Below are 18,073 nucleotides of genomic sequence, written 5' to 3'. Positions count from 1 at the left end.
AGATTATTAATTCCTTTCATTTGTAAGATGGAACTCCATGGAGTTTATTTGTAAGATGGAGTTTTGTTCTTGCCCCTCATGCCATCCACATGAGACTCACCACATGGACAGACAAAAGCTAACGTTTGATGGACGTTTTATGATGGAGTCCACCATTTCAGAAAGTCTACTAAAACTACAGTCTTTACTTAAAGACTTGTGGATTTTCATGCTTAGGAAGTTTTAATTGTATTCGATACAATGACAACAACAACAACAACAACTATTGTTATCATATTGAATTATGTTACTTTAATAAACGACGTAGATATTGTGGGGGAGATTTGCAGATTTGCGGTCTACCTTTATCACAGGGAACAGAGAGAGGTCTGTTCCTTCTCAGTCATTAGTGCCAGCAGAACTCTATTCTTAGAGTCCAGCTCCAGAGCTCTAATGAGCCTATTCTCCCCCTCTCTCTCGTCTCCTCAGTCCCTGACAGCCACTGAACACAGCCCAAGACTGGCAGTCTAAAGAGGTCAACCCCTTCAAAACACCCACCACAGGAGCAGCCATGTCTGTCCCTGTAACCAATAGTTCTCTTACCAGGACGATTAGACATTTTTGTAGACCGACTACTTTTGGATTTCTTGGACATATTGCTGCCATTAAGCGTAAGAGAGAAACAAAGAACACAAAGAAATGTGGTTACATTATGGTAAAATATTGTTATTAAGTGCATGAGTGAATAATTCAAAAACTTTTAATAGTTGCTAAAGAATGACGCCTCATGCTGGTTTGAAAACCAGTGTATTAATGTTGTTATGCAACATTGTATTTGTCATTAAATAAACTCTTACACTTGGATTAATGATCATGGATGAAACATATCCAAACGTTGTGTGGTTAACAGACTCGTTGGTTCTTTCAACGCCTAAGAAAGGTGGGAAACGTTGGAGCTTGTGGCGTTTTCTCTTGGCCAATCTGAAATCCACGTGAATGCTTGTACGGTATCTTGGCAACTCAGCTGTAGTCTGGACATTGATATTCACAGTGGAAGCCTCCATCTTCTTTACAGAACAATGAGAATCTTATGGGAGAGAAGAAAGCACCCCAGCCCCCATAGACGAGCGCCGATGGACATGCAAAGATTTACAACAAATTCATACCAGTCACAGATTGTGCCGTTTGATTGTTTAGGCTTTGCTTACATTTCATAGATTAAACATTAGTAAAGTCTTTTATGGACATTGATGAATATATAGCTGAATTTGAACAAAAGTGATGTCAACATGATGTAAAATATGTATTCAGTTTTATTATTTTGCTTTCAAAGCTTCAGTTTATTTACATTCCAATATAACAGTTCAGTGCATATACAATATTAAATAATAATAAAGTATGCAAACTTCCAAACTAGTATGCAAACTAACAAATGTATTAACATTAGTAAAAAGCACTAATTATCACACAATTTCACAGCTAAATCAATGTCCTAAAAGGTATTCCTATTTGACAAAATGATCTATTGTGTAATTTATTCTCTGCTGTTTTGATATGTAGAACATTTTGATCACTAAATATATAAAATCCATACAACTATTAATAAAAAAATTACAATTTTTGTACAGAACTGTATTCAATGAAACTGAATGCATGTGACTGAGTCATAAGTGCTAAAAGTCCAAAGAGGCTTGAGGTGGCTTTACAATACCTTCGCTGTTATGGCACGATGGTGCATATGTTTTAATTAGTTAAACTATGAAACTACAAGTGTATGAATTGGGATGTTGTAGTTCTCTTATGTTGATCCTATACCCACACTGGGTCTTTAGTTCATTACCAGGCAGCAAAGGGACAGCTTCTAGCCCCACCTAAGAGCTCAGGGGATGTTCTTGTCGGACTAGAGAGCCCTGGAGGATGAGATAGCCACTATATGGAGATGTGACATAGCTGGACGCAAGGGACGATTCTGGATGATCATGTGACCCCATCACTTAGGAGCAAGGTCAGCTGACTCAGCTCCCAATGGACAAGATGGTGGTGCTGTCCTTTGCTTTGTCAAAGAAAACGGACGCGGACGTCTCGCTCACGCCCTTGTGCTTGCCTTCGGAGACGTTTTGGGCGGAGGACGATGGGCTGGGCTGGCATTCCTCGCAACAGCAGCAGCAGCAGTCCATAAAGGCCTGGCCCAGACTCTTACACAGACACAGGAGTAGCACCGGCGTCACGCACGACTTCAGGAACAGGAAGAACTGATTGATCAGGGCCAGTAGAGCCAGGACATCCCCGGGCGCCTGCACAGGGGCGTACGCCAGCGTGAGGTTGCACACGTTCTCCGGCAGCGCGCACACGCCGTAGACCGCCGCCAACGCCATGACGGTGCAGTTCAGCTGACGCTCCAGCTGCTGGGCGTGCTGGACTTTCTGCTTTTTGGACGGCGAGCGCTCCTCGGGCCGCTTGGGCACGCTCCCGCCACCGCCGGACACGTGGCAGGTGGCCATCTGGCAAAGCAAGGTGAAGACCACAGGCAGGCAGAAGTAACAGCCAAAGTACCACCACATTCTGGCATCATGGTAGTTGATGACCAGGGAGTAGATGGACTCTGGGAGGTTGGGGTACGGGCTCATGACGCAGGTGTCCACCTGGACGCCCAGGGAGGGGGACTCGGCCTGCTGCAGCTGCCAGAGGAGCAGCTCGGGGGCCGCCAGCACCATGGACCCGATCCACACCACCGCCAACTTGGCCAGGACGGACTGGCAGCGCTCCACCCGCCGGGCCTTCGGGAGAGAGCTGGTGGCGGCGTGGAAGCGGTCGATGCCCAGCGCACACAGGCTGAAGGAGGTCACGCCTAATGAGGTCACCTGCACAGATGTAGAAACATTTCAGAGAGATAAGCATCTGCCCTTCCTTCCTTTTCCTTTCAGAAATCCAGCCCATTTAAAGCTGCAATATTAATGAAATTTCTCACTCAATAATTGGTCCTTTTTATTCCTAGCATTATTCTATGCATGTGTTGGACACCTGACATATGGAGAATTTTATATATACAAATACTCAACCAATAGCTTGTAATAGCCTCTGATTATTATTTTATTTTTTTTTTTTGAAAACTTTCAAGGTTGGGGTGTGACCCACCTCCATATAAGGCACAACCCTGCAAGAGAAATCCCCCAGCAGCCGTTTGTGGGTGAGTTGGTTAAAGACGACCACAGGCAGGCAGACGCACAGCACCAGGAAGTCCCAGAAGGCCAGGCTGGCTAGGATGCAGTTCCAGGCGCTCCTCATGAAGTAGTTGTGCCACACGATGCACATAACTGCCAAGTTACCCACAATCCCTACAGCAAACACCACCAGGGCCAGAACCAGAATCCCATAGGCAATGTAAGAGCCGTCTGTCACTGGATACAAAGGGTTGTGGATCCTTGTGTCGTCTCTTCCCGTGACATTGCTGTGAGTGTAGGCCCGGCCGGCGCTGGCTTGGTTGTGTCCATTTGTAACTGGAGTTGAACCGGACGGGACAGTGTAAGACATCGGCGTTGAAAGATTACCTTCATAGTCCTCAGACTTGCTGTCGGTGTGTTCTTCAGGAAACATTTGTTCTAGTTCCGTGTCAGTGTGCAAATTGTCTTGCACAGGGCTGCTGTCTGCAGTATCTTCAAGGTTCCTTCTTTCAGGTGTGAGATCTGGATTGTCCTTTTGGTGCTCCAGAGACCTTCCACTCTTCTCTTTGATCTCTGAGGCACACACGCCCAGAAGCACGGCCAGTGTCACCAAGTAAACCAGTCTAAACGCACCCATCTCCATGTTTAAAGCAAAGTGCATGCGATCTATTGGAATGGTGAGAGTTGCAGACCTGTCCAGCACTGCTCACACTGAGCCTGTAGAGTCCGTGGGGAAGGGTGAAGTGAGGAGCCCTTGCAGCCAAAGCCGGAGATCCCTCATGCCAGGGGTTTTGGGTTCTGCACTCCTGCTTGCCAGACCTCAGCTCCCTTTGCACATCCATGGATGGTTGGTCCCTTTCAATGGGGTTTGGCAAGGGAACGCCTCCTCTCGTCCTTTTTAGCTCCACAGGATTGGGGGAATAATGCCCCCTGCTGGCCAAATGAGTGATTAGTCTTGATTAGTGTGTTCATTTTTTTTTTTTTGATGGACCTTTTATCAGTTACTGAAATGAGACATTAACTTGCTATGAAGACTTTGAGAAACATCATAGGAAAACTAATGTCAAGAACTCATCTGACGAATTAATTCCATGATTTCTGAGTGTGTCTATGAGTAAGGGCATCAAGGCAAGATAGTGGGGCATAAATACAAATCTAACATCAGGCACTTGAAGAAACAAGTGTTCGGTTTTATATTGAAGGAGGATGTCGATTTGATGGTGCCATTAGGTGAGAAAGGGCAAGTGGATGCCTGAGTGTGCAAAGGAATGTTCAGCAAAGTAAAACGTGTTGTTCTGCAGTACATTAACAATGTGAGCGGTCTTAGACAGCGAGTACTGCTGCTCTAGATGGGGAAACGTATCAGGTTTCAACATAACCGCGCATTCTCGTGTCGGACAGTAGGAGAAAAAGCCTATTCAAATGCATACAAGTTCGTTGTTTATTGCTTGCTAACGTACAGATTATCATATTATGACATTTCTGATAATCATCTTATACATCTTAAAACATTAGATCTAAAGAGAAACTTTTGCATTTACCGTTATGAATTAATGTCAATAAGAAATATCAACACTGGATGCCAGAGGAAATATGCTGCAGTTTATGACATAGGTCTAGAGAGGGCGCTGTCTGCATGCTCGATATGCACAACGCCTCTTAAGTTCATGGAAATCCCGTCCAAAAAACACGTGTTCGTGAGAACAGTGAATCGGCCAAAGATTTTGCACCATATACTGAATCAGTTTTTGGTTGCAGAAAAGTAAAAAAAGAAGAAATTCTATAACACAGTACTTCTACAGAATTCTATTGTATTGAACTTGATTGCATATATTAAACTTGAACCTTAGAGTTAAAAGTGGTTTCACCTACATTTGAGGCAACTGTATGTAAACATCTTATGTTTGTCATGTAAAGTTTAAATAAACTGAGGATGAAAATGAAATGTGACCACGAATAATTTACACAGCATTGTTTATAAGTCTAGACAAGAATGTTTGGATATGAAAGAATGATCTATTTACAATAGTCTTCAACAAGTACAGAGCACATTAAAGCTAGCACAGTATATTTATACAGATGTCTTGCCTTGACTGAGTGTTTGTGTGTGTAAACATGATGTGTCAATATAAGATGCATATTACATTATGTATGTGCCCATCCTCACCATGTGATGAAGAGAAAATATTCTTTCAACCAACTCCCTACCACAATATCCATTAGGGTAATAATGCTGAGAGTGAGACAGAGAGAACCTAGGAAATGATTCCTTAACAGTGTAAATAATATTCTCTAGCATGAAATCACATAAAGATTCTGACTAAATCTGTAGTGGTATCATTTGAATAGTAAAGTAAACTAGTTTGGGGTGTTCTATATATACCACAGCTACACCAGACTTTTTTGCAGCATGTTAAAGGTTTCAGTTCAACTGGTACTGTACATTGTAATGTATTTCTACATTTACATTTTATAGCCATTACAGCATCGGAAAAGGAAGTCACATACTAAAAAAGGTCTGACTAGTCAGAAATGTTTTATGTTTGGTCCAGTTCTTCTTTTTAATGCGGTACAAAGTCATAGTTGAATCCTCCTGCCAGAACTGACTTTTGATTAACTGAATTTTGATAATCTTATGACTAAGGGCAGGGGATGTGCCAAGACTAAAGTTTAGTTAAGGGGTTGTGGCATAGTTGACATCTCCCTGGGTCAATAACCATTTGTATACTTTAGAGTGTGTAAAGCTAGAAGAGGTAGGATATTTAGATCCTTCGCATAGAAGAGCCAGTTTACACACATACACACACACACGCACGCACACACGCACGCACGCACGCGTGCACACACAAACAACAAAGAGGAACACTTTTTCCTCTGCAGGTGTGTTTTCTGATAACGCTTTATTATCTGTGTAAAAGGCCTTGTTCAAGTATAAGTGGTCGTATCAACATTTCAGATGTTTTCTTTCTTTCTTCTTTCTGTTGTAAAAGCTCCCCTTAAAACCCAGCATTTGTTTTAGCTCCTCAGAAATGTTCTCTCTAACCAGCCACTACCAAGAACGATAAAGAACACAAGTGTTTGAGTGTTTTTCCTTTTTTCACAGAGGTTCATGGTACCATCATTCAACAGGTGCAATCAACCCAGATCTCTATTTGAGTGCCCATGACTATATATGGAGTTTAGATCAAAGTCTACGCCAGGCGTTTCTCATGGATCAGTGAAGGCAGTGCACCTGCGTAAAGACTCCATGGGACAACACAAGCCCTTTCTCTCTATCAGGTCATTCAAATGTCAGCAAAGCAAAGAGATCCGGTTTGATGTTTATTAGGTATTATCACCTTGGCATTGCATACTCAGAAATGTAATAAAAAATTATATAAAATGTGAAGGTATGAAATACATCATATTCACTTGTCCATCCATATGGTTGTCTGTGATGTGATTCTTTAATACGAATGATGTGCAATTACTATGACCTGATTAGTATCAACCAGAGGTGGGACCAAGTCAGTGTTTTGCAAGTCTCAAGTAAGTCCAAGTCGTTATCCTCAAGTCCCGAGTCAAGTCTCAAGCAAAGACAGTCAACTCAAGTCAAGTCTCGAGTCAAGACAAGCAACCGTCAAGTCAAGTCCCAAGTCTGAAACTTGGAATTTCAAGTCCTTTCGAGTCTTTTTTTTTTTTTACAGGCACCAACGCTACGAATGCTACGCTGATGTATTTCTTTACTCGTTTTGTTGGTGTCCGCCAGCCAAAAGATGACAGATCATTTACATTTTATCTTCTCTTAATTACATAAATGTACTTAAACAAGAATGTTTCGTTACATCATTTTACACGAAAATAGCAAGCTTCATCATAAGCAAGATGCTGTCATTACGAATGGTTATTCTAAACATTTGGATAAAATGTTTAAATATAGACTAATAAAAGGTTAGGGTTATTTTTCATTGTTTTCTGTTATTGTGGGGTCACGGTGTAGGCTACTATTGTTACCTGGAGATTCAGTGGGGTCACATATTCTGATGGTTAGAATTGGTGACCCCAGTTAAAAAGGCTCACCTGTACATCCCATTCATGATTTCTTTGTTGGCTGCAATGGTGAGGGGATGGTAAATCTTGTTTAAGTACATTTATGTAATTAAGAGACGATAAATGTAAATATAAACATCTGTCATATTTTGGCTCGTGGACACCAACAAAACGAGTAAAGAAAGTGCATCAGCGTAGTTTATGTAGCATTCGTAAAGCGTTTGTGCCTCTGAACAGAAACTGTGAAATAGCGCCCCCTGTGGTCACAAAACTCGACGGTCACAGAATCTGGTGTAATGTCGGTCTGCGTCAGAAGGACGGAAATGAAATTAATGGGGCGCACTTTATAAATATTAATATGCGTTTTAAAATTTAGATTTGGGGTAAAAAAAATCAAGTCTTTGCAAGTAAACAGGTTCAAGTCCAATTCAAGTCCCAAGTTATTGGTGTAAAAGTCCAAGTCAAGTCTAAGTCTCTGAATATTTTTTCAAGTCAAGTCAAAAGTATTAATATTAATGACTCGAGTCTGACTCGAGTCCAAGTCATGTGACTCGAGTCCCCACCTCTGGTATCAACTCTACAATACACAGTGACCTTACAAATGACATCTCAAATGATTCCATAAGTGTTTATCTGTCTTTTTTGCAAGCCAGTCAGCATAAAGTTCAAAATTCAAAAATTCAAACCTCAGTTCTACACTTCAACCTGAAGCTAGACATTGTGACTATTAAATTGTAAAGTAATTGTTTGCAATACATAATTTGATATCTGCCATAGAAACTGTACTCTGCAAACCATGGATGACCATACAAACAGAGGTGTCAATTCCAGGTTGAGAAAGTAAAAGTCCTCACCAGGATTTTGCTCAGTCTTCCTGGATTGTGTTGATTCCACTAATTTTACCTGGATTGCACTAATTAGAAAATCTAGCAAGCTTGAGCAAAATCCTGGTGAGGATGTTTACTTTCTGAACCTGGAATTGACACCTCTGCATACAAAGCATTCAGCCAAACAATGGCTGAGTTTTTCTTAAACACCCTAGCACACCTGCCTGTTGATCTCATTTATGTTATTTACAGAGTAGACCATATATGAAGGTTAGAAGTTAAAGGTTAGATTCCAAAGTCTTCCCACCACCACTAACTCACGGCACCCCGAGAGCGGGGCAGCCGGTGGGTAAGGGTATTCTGTTAGAAGACACGGAGAGAAAGCTCTTGTGTAAATTGCTCAAGGGGCAGAATAATGTGGTACATGAGATTAAACATAATAATCAGACTTTGAAATCTCCTCTTTAAATGTTCACACTCTAGACGATGAGTATGAATTTGCCTGAACAGTGGATTTGAATATATTGAAACAGCTTGGCTTTAGGGCAAGTTCTCACACAGGTGGCATTTTGCATTTCACTCTCTAAAATTCTTGACCCGGTTGAACATGATGTATTCTTTATCATGCATTTAATTAGCTGGTGCCGGGATTTCCAAAAGTCGTGTAACACGCAGGGGTTTGTTAAATGGCAACGTAACACGCTGAACTCTTTCCCTTATTTAAGATCTTAAAATCACTTTTTGTGGGAAATGGGCCATGAACTTTACATTCATTACACAACCAAAAACACACTGACATGCTTTATGAATGTGTATATTTGAACGTGTGGCTTTTACCATGACCAAGGACAATTCACTGCAAGTTAAAAATTATTAACTGAAGAAACTATGTTAAATATAAGTAAGATAATTCACTAACTTTTTAAGAAGACCTTAGGGCCTGTGCTACCCACTTAGCTGGAAACTGAAGGAGGGCTTCGTAACTTACCACAACCACATGTTAAAGAGATCTAATCAACTTTATAAGAACATTTTGCTTTTGTATTGTTGAACTATTAAGGATATGTTAAGGTTAAGGCAAAAACAATGTTCTGATGACCTACTGTGAGGGAAGGGCTGTGTGCTTGGCCCTTTCCTTGTATTGTGTGCCACGCCATGTGGGCGTTATCAGACCAACATGAGGTCCGCACGGTTAATGTAAGTGAGACGGTGCATCATGCCACACTGGGGTAATGACGTCATTGTGTCTGTGCTCCTGCGCTAAGCAAAACCAGAGAACATCAGATGCTTCTGTTGTTGTTCTACATGTTCTACATGCTAGATTTTAAATTTAATTTTAAAGAAAGTATCTAGTTTCTAAGGTCAGTATAAATATAGTCTTATCCAAAATCACTGATAATCACTTTCTTCATTTAGCACAATTGTGAGGAACTTTTAAAAATGCCTGTTGTAGCAATTTTACTTATGCAAAACAATATTTAAATAGCCAATTAAACAGTTGGATTCAATTTGGATTTATGTGCCTTGAGTGTGTTTTCAAATGTAGGCTAGAAAATACAACACGAGTGCAATAAAGGAAAGTTTAATATATTGCAACATCGCTTATTATTCACCGTTTCCCCCCCTCGGCATATCATACAAGACTAGTTTCCGATGACTCAAAGTAGCATCCATTTTCTTGCCCACCGTGTTCTCCTGTGTAAGCATGTTTTGACTTGACAAACTTAAAGCGTGCTTCCTGGTTGAACTCCTGCAAGCCGAGTTGCGGCGTAGGCTTATTAAAGTCGTTTCTGGTCCTCGAACTTCGCTTGTCGCTGTTGGTCTACCTGGTTCATACTTTTGTGATTACAGCAACTCAAAATGTGTCTGAAGGGCTTCTGAATGGATTTAAACGTAAGTCAAGCGGAGTGCATTCAGCCACAATATCAGGAAGAGAGCTAAGACAAGTGTCCGGAGCTCTTTAGAAGAAGCTGGCGTATGCATCAAGACATGCAGAGATCATCTCTTTCATGACCACGGTGTTAAGTTTAATACTGCGGAAATGTCTGATTCGGTATCCAGTTTTTTGCACATAGGAGACATCGTATCCCTGTATGCAGAAGGGACTGTTAATGGTTTTATAAGCACTTTGGGGTAAGTTAAAACATTTTCATCCGTCTCTTCTAAACTCAGAAAACTATGCTGCCCGTTTTTTGTTTGCTTTTGTGTTATTTTTTATACCACTGTTAAAGCAAGCAGGCAAACGAAAAGCTACAACAACGGAAATTCAGATTGCTGTGATCCTTCCCAAACCGAGTTGGTTGCCCCGAGCACAGGTGCACGCGCAGCTCCCTCGGTGCTGCCCAGTAGTTTTTATTCACCGTGTTCCGTTCAACATTGCGGTTCTTTACGTTGACGTCAATGCTGGTTGTGACATTAGATTATTTTTTGTTGCTGTATCTGGGCGAAGCTCTTTTCCTACGGAAAGGACCAATCGAAAAGTAACAAGTGTTCTAATAAAGTGCCAGTTTCATCGGTTTGGGCAACATGAGCTGTTGGTCGAGTTTAAAATGCTGTTTGAAACCAAACAGACAACTTCGTATATTCCTGTCTGGACCAACTCTGTGTCTTCTGTTTAATCAGCTTGAAGGCTAACACAAATAGAAACGACTGATTAAATTATTCTCTGTTTGTTTTTAACAGGAAAAACAGAAATAAAACTAGCAATTTACCTTATAAGCTGACCCACTTGGGTTCTGTATAGTCAGCTGGTCACTTTCTAGAATGGTTCCTTCGTGTGCCATTTAAAACCAGCAGCAGAGCGCGAGATGAAAGGGTTGAGACTGGCTCGTGTCCAGTGCTTTGCTTACAGTAGGGCCAGACTTTCCCATTGTCCTGCTGTACAGAAAATGTTGCTTTTGGATGTAGCAGTGCAATGTGAGCAACCAAAGACAAGTGGGATTTTAAATTGGAAATCAAAGACCTGTGCAAAGTACATTAATTCAAATAACACTGAAACTCAGCAGGTGAATGCTGTTTGTGTCCACAGGTTGGTAGATGACCGCTGTGTTGTAGAACCTGCAGCGGGAGACCTGGATAACCCCCCCAAGAAATTTAGAGGTTTTTTTACGATTCTTCTTCTAGAGTCTCTATCCCATCAGCCTTTTCGTTCTGATGGAGTCTCTATTCCACCATTTTTATCCATGCCAAAATAACAGCCAGTGTGTATAGCCTGCAACAGTGTAGTGTGATTCAGCCTGCAACATAATTTCCACTGAAGCTGGTTTGTCATATACTGTGAGGGTTAGCATGTCCTTTACTGCAGGTTTGTTGGTAATAAGTGGACCAGTAATGCCTTAGTGTAACCACAAACCATGTTTCTCGAACCACATCATTGCCATTATACGTGTGTACATAGAAGTAGGCTGGTCTGACCTTGATGGACACCACAGACTTGTCCATGCTCAGTTATCATCTCTGAGAATATGTATGGCTGGGCATTTATTCATAAGGAAGTAAGGACTGCCTAATACCATTTCCTCTGTTCATATTTCATATCCTGCCCACAGAAGGTACATTGTGAAATCAATGAATACACACACGTGACATTTACTTGTTAATTAACATTTGAACATTTCAAATGTTTATACCACTCAGCTAATCTTATTTTCCTTTCCTTTTTTTCTTATTTTGTAAATACACCTGTTTCCATTAGCTGAAGTAGTTTAGCACTGTAATGTGTGGTCTTCCGTATTAATGATCTTTTTTTAGTCATTTGTTGCAAGGCTTCAACCTTATTGAGAAATTTATCTTTTAGCTTCATTGCAAAGTCGGTGCTGAAACATGAATCACTGTTAATAGCCGAGGAAATCTGCAATTTTGATTAATATATAAAAATTAAATTGTTTGATTAAATATATATAAATAACACAAATGAAATGTTATTATATAGTGACCAATGCACAGACAGGTGGTACGATGGGTCAAGAAGTTAAAAAAGTAACTTTCTTTCTTTATTTCTTTTCTTTTTTTTTTTCTTTTTCTTGACAGACTGCCTCTTTAAGGTCTGTCCTATGAACCGGTATTCTGCACAGAAACAGTTCTGGAAAGCCAAACAAGCCAAAAATGAGAAAGACAGAATTGCAGATATGGTGCTCCTTCAGAAACTGCAGGTCAGGACCCTAAACATATTAATATGTGTTATAATGTATTGGGTCCAGTACCATAAATGCCTGCTTGAACATTGCTCTTGTACAGGCCTGCCTGAGTGCTGCTCACGTGTGCTAACGGTTCAGTTCTAAATGATAATTTTCCAGCATGCCTCCAATTTGGAACAGAAGCAGAATGAGGCTGAGAACAGGAAGGTCCATGGTGACATAGTTAAGTACGGCAACGTCATTCAGGTAAGAGTCACCATGAAATTATTTGTTAGCTGTAGCTAAGGAAAAGGTCATTCACTGAGTAAAACCAGAATACCGTAACTACATTGCTGCCTCGTTTAAATTGGATCATGCCGCTCTACATTTTAAGAGCGCTTTGTGAAGTGTAGATAGAAAATAATTTTTTCTCATGAAAAGCAAGGTGCTCAGTTTTCTTCAAACAAATGTCTGAATGGAAGGATGGTTCTAGAAAGTCCCTCTCAAGCACACGTCCATAAACGTTCTGGATCAGACAGCCGTGGCAGTGACCCTTCAGTGTGTGAACGCTGTCCTGGATTTAGTTTGCCTCTGTTTCTAGAGCAGAAACACAAAGGGATTGTGCCCACGCTCAGAAGCATTTGGGTGGGAAACATCTTGAGTAATTTTTCAGTCAAAGGTTTGCAAATAGGAGAGTGAAGAGCAAACAAGATAAAGGTTGTGTAGAGTTGTGTAACGCAAAACCAAAGTCTCCAAAGGCAAGGGACCTATAAAAATGGTCCATTTCCTCACTGGTAGTCGAGACAGTCACTGATAAAGTATGAACAGCTGTACTCGCAGTATAGGAAACAGGACTCTTCCGTGATACTATAAAAGGCCTTAAAAAAACTCATGTGGGCTCCAACTGTCACTAACCCATCGTGCACATCTAGCTGTAATTAGGTTATTATGGAACGGACTCCATGGCTGTTGTGCTTGTGCATGTTATAATGTCACCCATGTGATTGTTATAATGTAATTTCTTAACTTAAACTCCTAAAGTCAGCTTAAATTCAACAACCACAGGGATAGTAGGAATCTAATGTTTACTTCTTAGTTGCAGACTATGAAGGCATATTTATTTATCTGTTTGGGTATGTTTAGCACTCAGTTAATGTGACTATGGACCAGGTTTATTTTAACCCAGTGGATGTGGCAGTACTAATGCAATGTGGATGTGGCGTTATTAGTGTAGTGCAGTGTGTGTGTGGTGGTACTAGTGCAGTGTGGCTGTAGGTGTGGTGGTACTAGTGCAGTGTGGCTGTAGGTGTGGTGGTACTAGTGCAGTGTGGCTGTAGGTGTGGTGGTACTAGTGCAGTGTGGCTGTAGGTGTGGTGGTACTAATGCAGTGTGGATGTAGGTGTGGTGGTACTAATGCAGTGTGGATGTAGGTGTGGTGGTACTAATGCAGTATGGATGTGGGTGTGGTGGTACTAATGCAGTGTGGCTGTAGGTGTGGTGGTACTAGTGCAGTGTGAATGTGGTGGTAGTAGTTAGTGTGGATGTAGGTGTGGTGGTACTAGTGCAGTGTGGATGTAGGTGTGATGATACTTGTGCAGTGTGGATGTAGATGTGGTGGTACTAATGCAGTGTGGATGTAGATGTGGTGGTACTAATGCAGTGTGGATGTAGGTGTGGTGGTACTAATGCAGTGTGGGTGTGATGATACTAGTGCAGTGTGGATGTAGATGTGGCGGTACTAGTGCAGTGTGGATGTAGGTGTGATGATACTTGTGCAGTGTGGATGTAGATGTGGTGATACTAATGCAGTGTGGATGTAGATGTGGTGGTACTAATGCAGTGTGGATGTAGGTGTGGTGGTACTAATGCAGTGTGATGATACTAATGCAGTGTGGATGTAGATGTGGTGGTAGTAACGCAGTGTGGATGTGGGTGTGATACTAGTGCAGTGTGGATGTGGGTGTGATGATACTAGTGCAGTGTGGGTGTAGTGTGTGGTGGTACTAGTGCAGTGTGGATGTAGGTGTGATGGTACTAGTGCAGTGTGGATGTGACTGTACTAGTGCAGTGTGGGTGTGTAACGCCAGCGGGGTCAAGGAGAGGGAGATTTATTACATGGCATCCATACTTACATGAAATATCCGAGACGCAAAGATATACTGAACACAGAATCAAACCGTAATATAACAAGGAAGCGAAAACGTGAAAGTATACAGGGCTGTAAGTGAAACCACGACAGCAACAATGAACAACCACACATAAGACCAAACACCAGGGTTAAATAGACAAGCCCAAATGAGCAACACACAAATCCAGTAATGAGAGGGCTGGGTTACAAAATACAAAGAGACACTATGAACGCACATGGCTACATAAACAAAACATACGTGATTGACAGCTGGGAGAGGGGCTAACCGTGGTGGATGTGGTGGTACTAGTGCAGTGTGGATGTGGGTGTGGCAGTACTAGTGCAGTGTGGATGTGGGTGTGGTGGTACTAGTGCAGTGTGGATGTGGGTGTGGTGGTATTAGTGCAGTGTGGATGTGGGTGTGGTGGTACTAGTGCAGTGTGGATGTGGGTGTGGTGGTACTAGTAGATGTGGGTGTGGCGGTACTAGTGCAGTGTGGATGTGGGTGTGGCGGTACTAGTGGATGTGGGTGTGGCGGTACTAGTGCAGTGTGGATGTGGGTGTGGCGGTACCCGTGCAGTGTGGATGTGGGTGTGGCGGTACTAGTGCAGTGTGGATGTGGGTGTGGCGGAACCCGTGCAGTGTGGATGTGGGTGTGGCGGTACTAGTGCAGTGTGGATGTGGGTGTGGCGGTACTAGTGCAGTGTGGATGTGGCGGTACTAGTGGATGTGGGTGTGGCGGTACTAGTGCAGTGTGGATGTGGGTGTGGCGGTACTAGTGCAGTGTGGATGTGGCGGTACTAGTGCACTGTGGTGTGTTGGCAGCTCCTGCACATGAAGAGCAATAAGTACCTGACTGTGAATAAGCGCCTTCCTGCCCTGCTGGAAAAAAACGCCATGCGGGTCACTCTAGACGGCACCGGCAACGAGGGATCCTGGATGTTCATTCAGCCCTTCTGGAAGCTCAGGGCCAATGGAGACAATGTAATTTACTGAAGCACACACACACACACACACACAAAACACACACACTCCACATTTTCCAAGCTATACAAATGCATGCAAATTCAACAGCCAAAGGTTCTAGATTTGCACGTCCTTCTGATGTTTTACTGCCTACCAAGCCTGAGTGGTTTTGCCTTGCATGTGTTCTTCATCAGGTGGTGGTCGGAGACAAAGTCGTGCTCAACCCTGTAAATGCAGGACAGCCGCTACACGCCAGCAACTATGAGCTCCTTGACCACCCCGGGTGCAAAGAGGTGGGCTGGCCAGTGGCTGTGCTGTCCACTATGATATGAACTATATACTGTAGATGAATAGTTACTGAGCAGTCATCACATCTGTCAATCAGTGTGGATAAGAGTGTCGGCCAAATGCTGGAGATGTAAATGTGAGTAGTGAAAATGAAAGGAGTTACATTTATATGGTGAGTTTAGGAAAGTTTTGGCAAACTTAAGTCACTTGAACATTGATCACGTTTCTGGAATCAGTCAGTTTAAGAGATTTAGCTTATAAATCAAGTGGAAGTTTTTCTGCATGCAAATGATGGAATGAGTGTGATTCTCCCCCTGCAGGTCAACTCTGTGAATGGCAACACTAGCTGGAAGATCAACCTGTTCATGATGTTCAGTGATCACAAAGATGAAGTTCTCAAAGGAGTAAGTGGTTTTTAATGACCATCCTTGTTCAAGCTCACCATATTTCACTCTTAAGATTTTATAATGGGTGTTTAGCCTATAAAGTGCACATCACTATCCCATTCTCCCATGAGTTTCGTCCTAGCTGAGCAGCGTTTCGCGCCTCTGTTTGGCTCACGTGTACTGCTGTATCAGAGGTTGTACTGTTTTCTGCCATAGGGTGACGTAGTACGACTTTTCCATGCGGAACAAGAGAAGTTTCTGACCTGCGACGAGTACAAATCCAAGCTGCACGTTTTCCTGCGTACCACACTGCGCCAGTCCGCTACCTCCGCCACCAGCTCCAATGCTTTGTGGGAAGTGGAGGTACTGTGGCATCTTCTGTATATCAGAAACTGGTAGTCAAGTTATTGGTAATATTTTCCTGTGTCGTGGAGGTGAATTTACCTTTTTTTTATGTAGGTGGTGCACCACGATCCTTGTAGAGGAGGAGCAGGCCACTGGAACAGTCTGTACCGCTTCAAGCATCTGGCAACCGGAAACTACCTTGCCGCAGAGGTAAAAATGCCTTTAAGAAGGGAACACGGAGTAGAAGAACTCTTCTTCCAGAGCCTGTGTGATTATTATTATTTTTTTCTTTCTTTCTTTCTTTCTTTCAGGAGAACCCTGGTTACAGAGGGGACAGCAATGAGTTACAATCACAGGTAATGCAGTGTTGTAACTGAGGGGGTGCCCACCATGCTGAAAGCCAGTTCAGAGTTGTGGTTGTTCTGTTTCGGTGCTCTCCCCCTCCCCCCACGCCTTTATGAATGTCTCTGTTCAGACTGAAAACAGCCGAAGTGGTAAGAGGAGCTTGGGCGAGAAGATTAAATACAAGCTGGTGGCGGTGACACACGGCAACGACATCGCCTCGCTGTTTGAGCTGGACCCCACCACGCTGCAGAAGACTGACTCGTTTGTCCCAAGGTGCAGTGCTGCTTACTGCTTACAGCTGGAGGATAGTGTTTGGGCTCCCGCAGGCATAGTGTTTGCCTGAGGAGATGCATATAAGTCTGCAATTGTTTAGGCCGTGTTCTTCTCATCGTCTGAATAGTAACCCCTAGCTATGTGTGTAAGCTTCTGTCCTGTCTTCTGGCTTCCCTTGAACAGAAACTCGTATGTGCGTTTCCGTCATCTGTGCACAAACACATGGATCCAAAGCACTAGTGTGCCCATTGACATTGATGAGGAGAGGCCCATTCGCTTGATGGTAAGAAAAGAAAGGCAATCACAGTGTTTTAGATTAGGGTGACCAAACGTCCGTATTTCCCGGGACATGTCCGTATTTCACGTTCTGTACCGGGCGTGAAATACGGACGTTTGGTCACCCTATTTTAGATCATTCACCCTATTGCTAATATTTGGACATCACATTTTAATTGATAATGGTACATTATTTACTTCAAAGTTATATCTTGAAAGCTTAATATTTTGGTTTATTTTATGTGAACATCAGTTCCCATTTTGGAAGTTAATTGGTAACCAAACACGTTCATTGCCTTCACCCAATTCCACATTTTTTGTGTTGTCCTAGCTGGGCACTTGCCCCACTAAAGAGGACAAAGAGGCATTTGCCATCGTCTCTGTGCCTGTCATGGAGATCCGAGACCTGGACTTCGCAAACGATGCCAGCTTAATGTTGAGCACTGTGGTGGACAAGTTCAACACAGGTTTCATCAGTCCAAATGACAGGAGGTTAAGTCCAAACACAGAAATTCTATAGTTAAACTTAAACTTATGTATGTAATATTTATATATTTTTATGCTTTTTCAGTCCCTCAGCATTATTTATTGCTTAAAATAATCGTTAACAAACCTTGAGAGCCATTAACAAATTAAGACCATTAACTCCATTATGATCAGTTTTCTAAATGCCTCCATGTCTGCATTGTGTAGGTTTGCCATTAAGCTACTGGAAGACATGGTGTTCTTTGTGGTTGACCAGATGAACAGTGGGCAGCCCGTGTTGGAGGTGACCATGTCCAAACCCAACCGAGAGAGACAGAAACTCATGCGGGAACAAAACATTCTCAAACAGGTCTATAGATTTTTAAGGCTCTGCCACTTCAAAGAGCAGTTAACAAAATCTTCTTATGGAAATGGAGTTTACTTAGTAGGGGTGTGATTACTAACCTTTACTAACCCTGAGCTGAGGACT

The 18,073-nt window shown here is 42.4% G+C and overlaps 2 protein-coding genes across 2 annotated transcripts in view; one reads left to right on the top strand and one right to left on the bottom strand.

Annotated features, from left to right (window-relative positions):
• Positions 1-1,274: 1,274 nt before the first annotated feature.
• On the bottom strand, positions 1,275-4,011 carry gpr37l1b (G protein-coupled receptor 37 like 1b). The gene is made up of 2 exons (XM_077003860.1): positions 3,115-4,011; positions 1,275-2,840 (listed from the first exon to the last, which is right to left on the bottom strand). The coding sequence occupies exons 1-2, from the start codon at positions 3,799-3,801 to the stop codon at positions 1,995-1,997; spliced, it is 1,533 nt and encodes a 510-aa protein (XP_076859975.1). The 5' UTR covers positions 3,802-4,011; the 3' UTR covers positions 1,275-1,994.
• Positions 4,012-9,670: 5,659 nt separating this feature from the next.
• The window catches only part of itpr3 (inositol 1,4,5-trisphosphate receptor, type 3), a 24,447-nt gene continuing 16,044 nt past the window's right edge, over positions 9,671-18,073 (top strand). The window contains exons 1-14 of the mRNA XM_077003851.1: positions 9,671-10,129; positions 11,025-11,095; positions 12,026-12,147; positions 12,292-12,378; positions 15,065-15,223; positions 15,400-15,498; positions 15,814-15,897; positions 16,096-16,242; positions 16,339-16,434; positions 16,536-16,580; positions 16,700-16,842; positions 17,026-17,125; positions 17,450-17,610; positions 17,812-17,953. Of these exons, the coding sequence (XP_076859966.1) occupies positions 10,038-10,129; positions 11,025-11,095; positions 12,026-12,147; positions 12,292-12,378; positions 15,065-15,223; positions 15,400-15,498; positions 15,814-15,897; positions 16,096-16,242; positions 16,339-16,434; positions 16,536-16,580; positions 16,700-16,842; positions 17,026-17,125; positions 17,450-17,610; positions 17,812-17,953 (1,548 nt within the window). The 5' untranslated portion in view covers positions 9,671-10,037. The remainder of the gene's footprint in view (positions 10,130-11,024; positions 11,096-12,025; positions 12,148-12,291; positions 12,379-15,064; positions 15,224-15,399; positions 15,499-15,813; positions 15,898-16,095; positions 16,243-16,338; positions 16,435-16,535; positions 16,581-16,699; positions 16,843-17,025; positions 17,126-17,449; positions 17,611-17,811; positions 17,954-18,073) is intronic.

The sequence above is a fragment of the Brachyhypopomus gauderio genome, chromosome 4, assembly GCF_052324685.1.
Source record: "Brachyhypopomus gauderio isolate BG-103 chromosome 4, BGAUD_0.2, whole genome shotgun sequence".
Classification (NCBI taxonomy): Eukaryota; Metazoa; Chordata; class Actinopteri; order Gymnotiformes; family Hypopomidae; genus Brachyhypopomus; species Brachyhypopomus gauderio.
Note: the sequence above shows the minus strand (reverse complement) of the source record. Positions and strands in the feature narration are given on the sequence as shown.

Excerpts from the sequence above, each read along its gene's own strand:
- gpr37l1b (XM_077003860.1), bottom strand. The coding sequence starts at position 3,801 with ATGCACTTTGCTTTAAACATGGAGATGGGTGCGTTTAGACTGGTTTAC. Across the intron at positions 2,841-3,114 it reads GGGTTGTGCCTTATATGGAG|GTGACCTCATTAGGCGTGAC; the intron begins GTGGGTCACACC and ends ACATCTGTGCAG.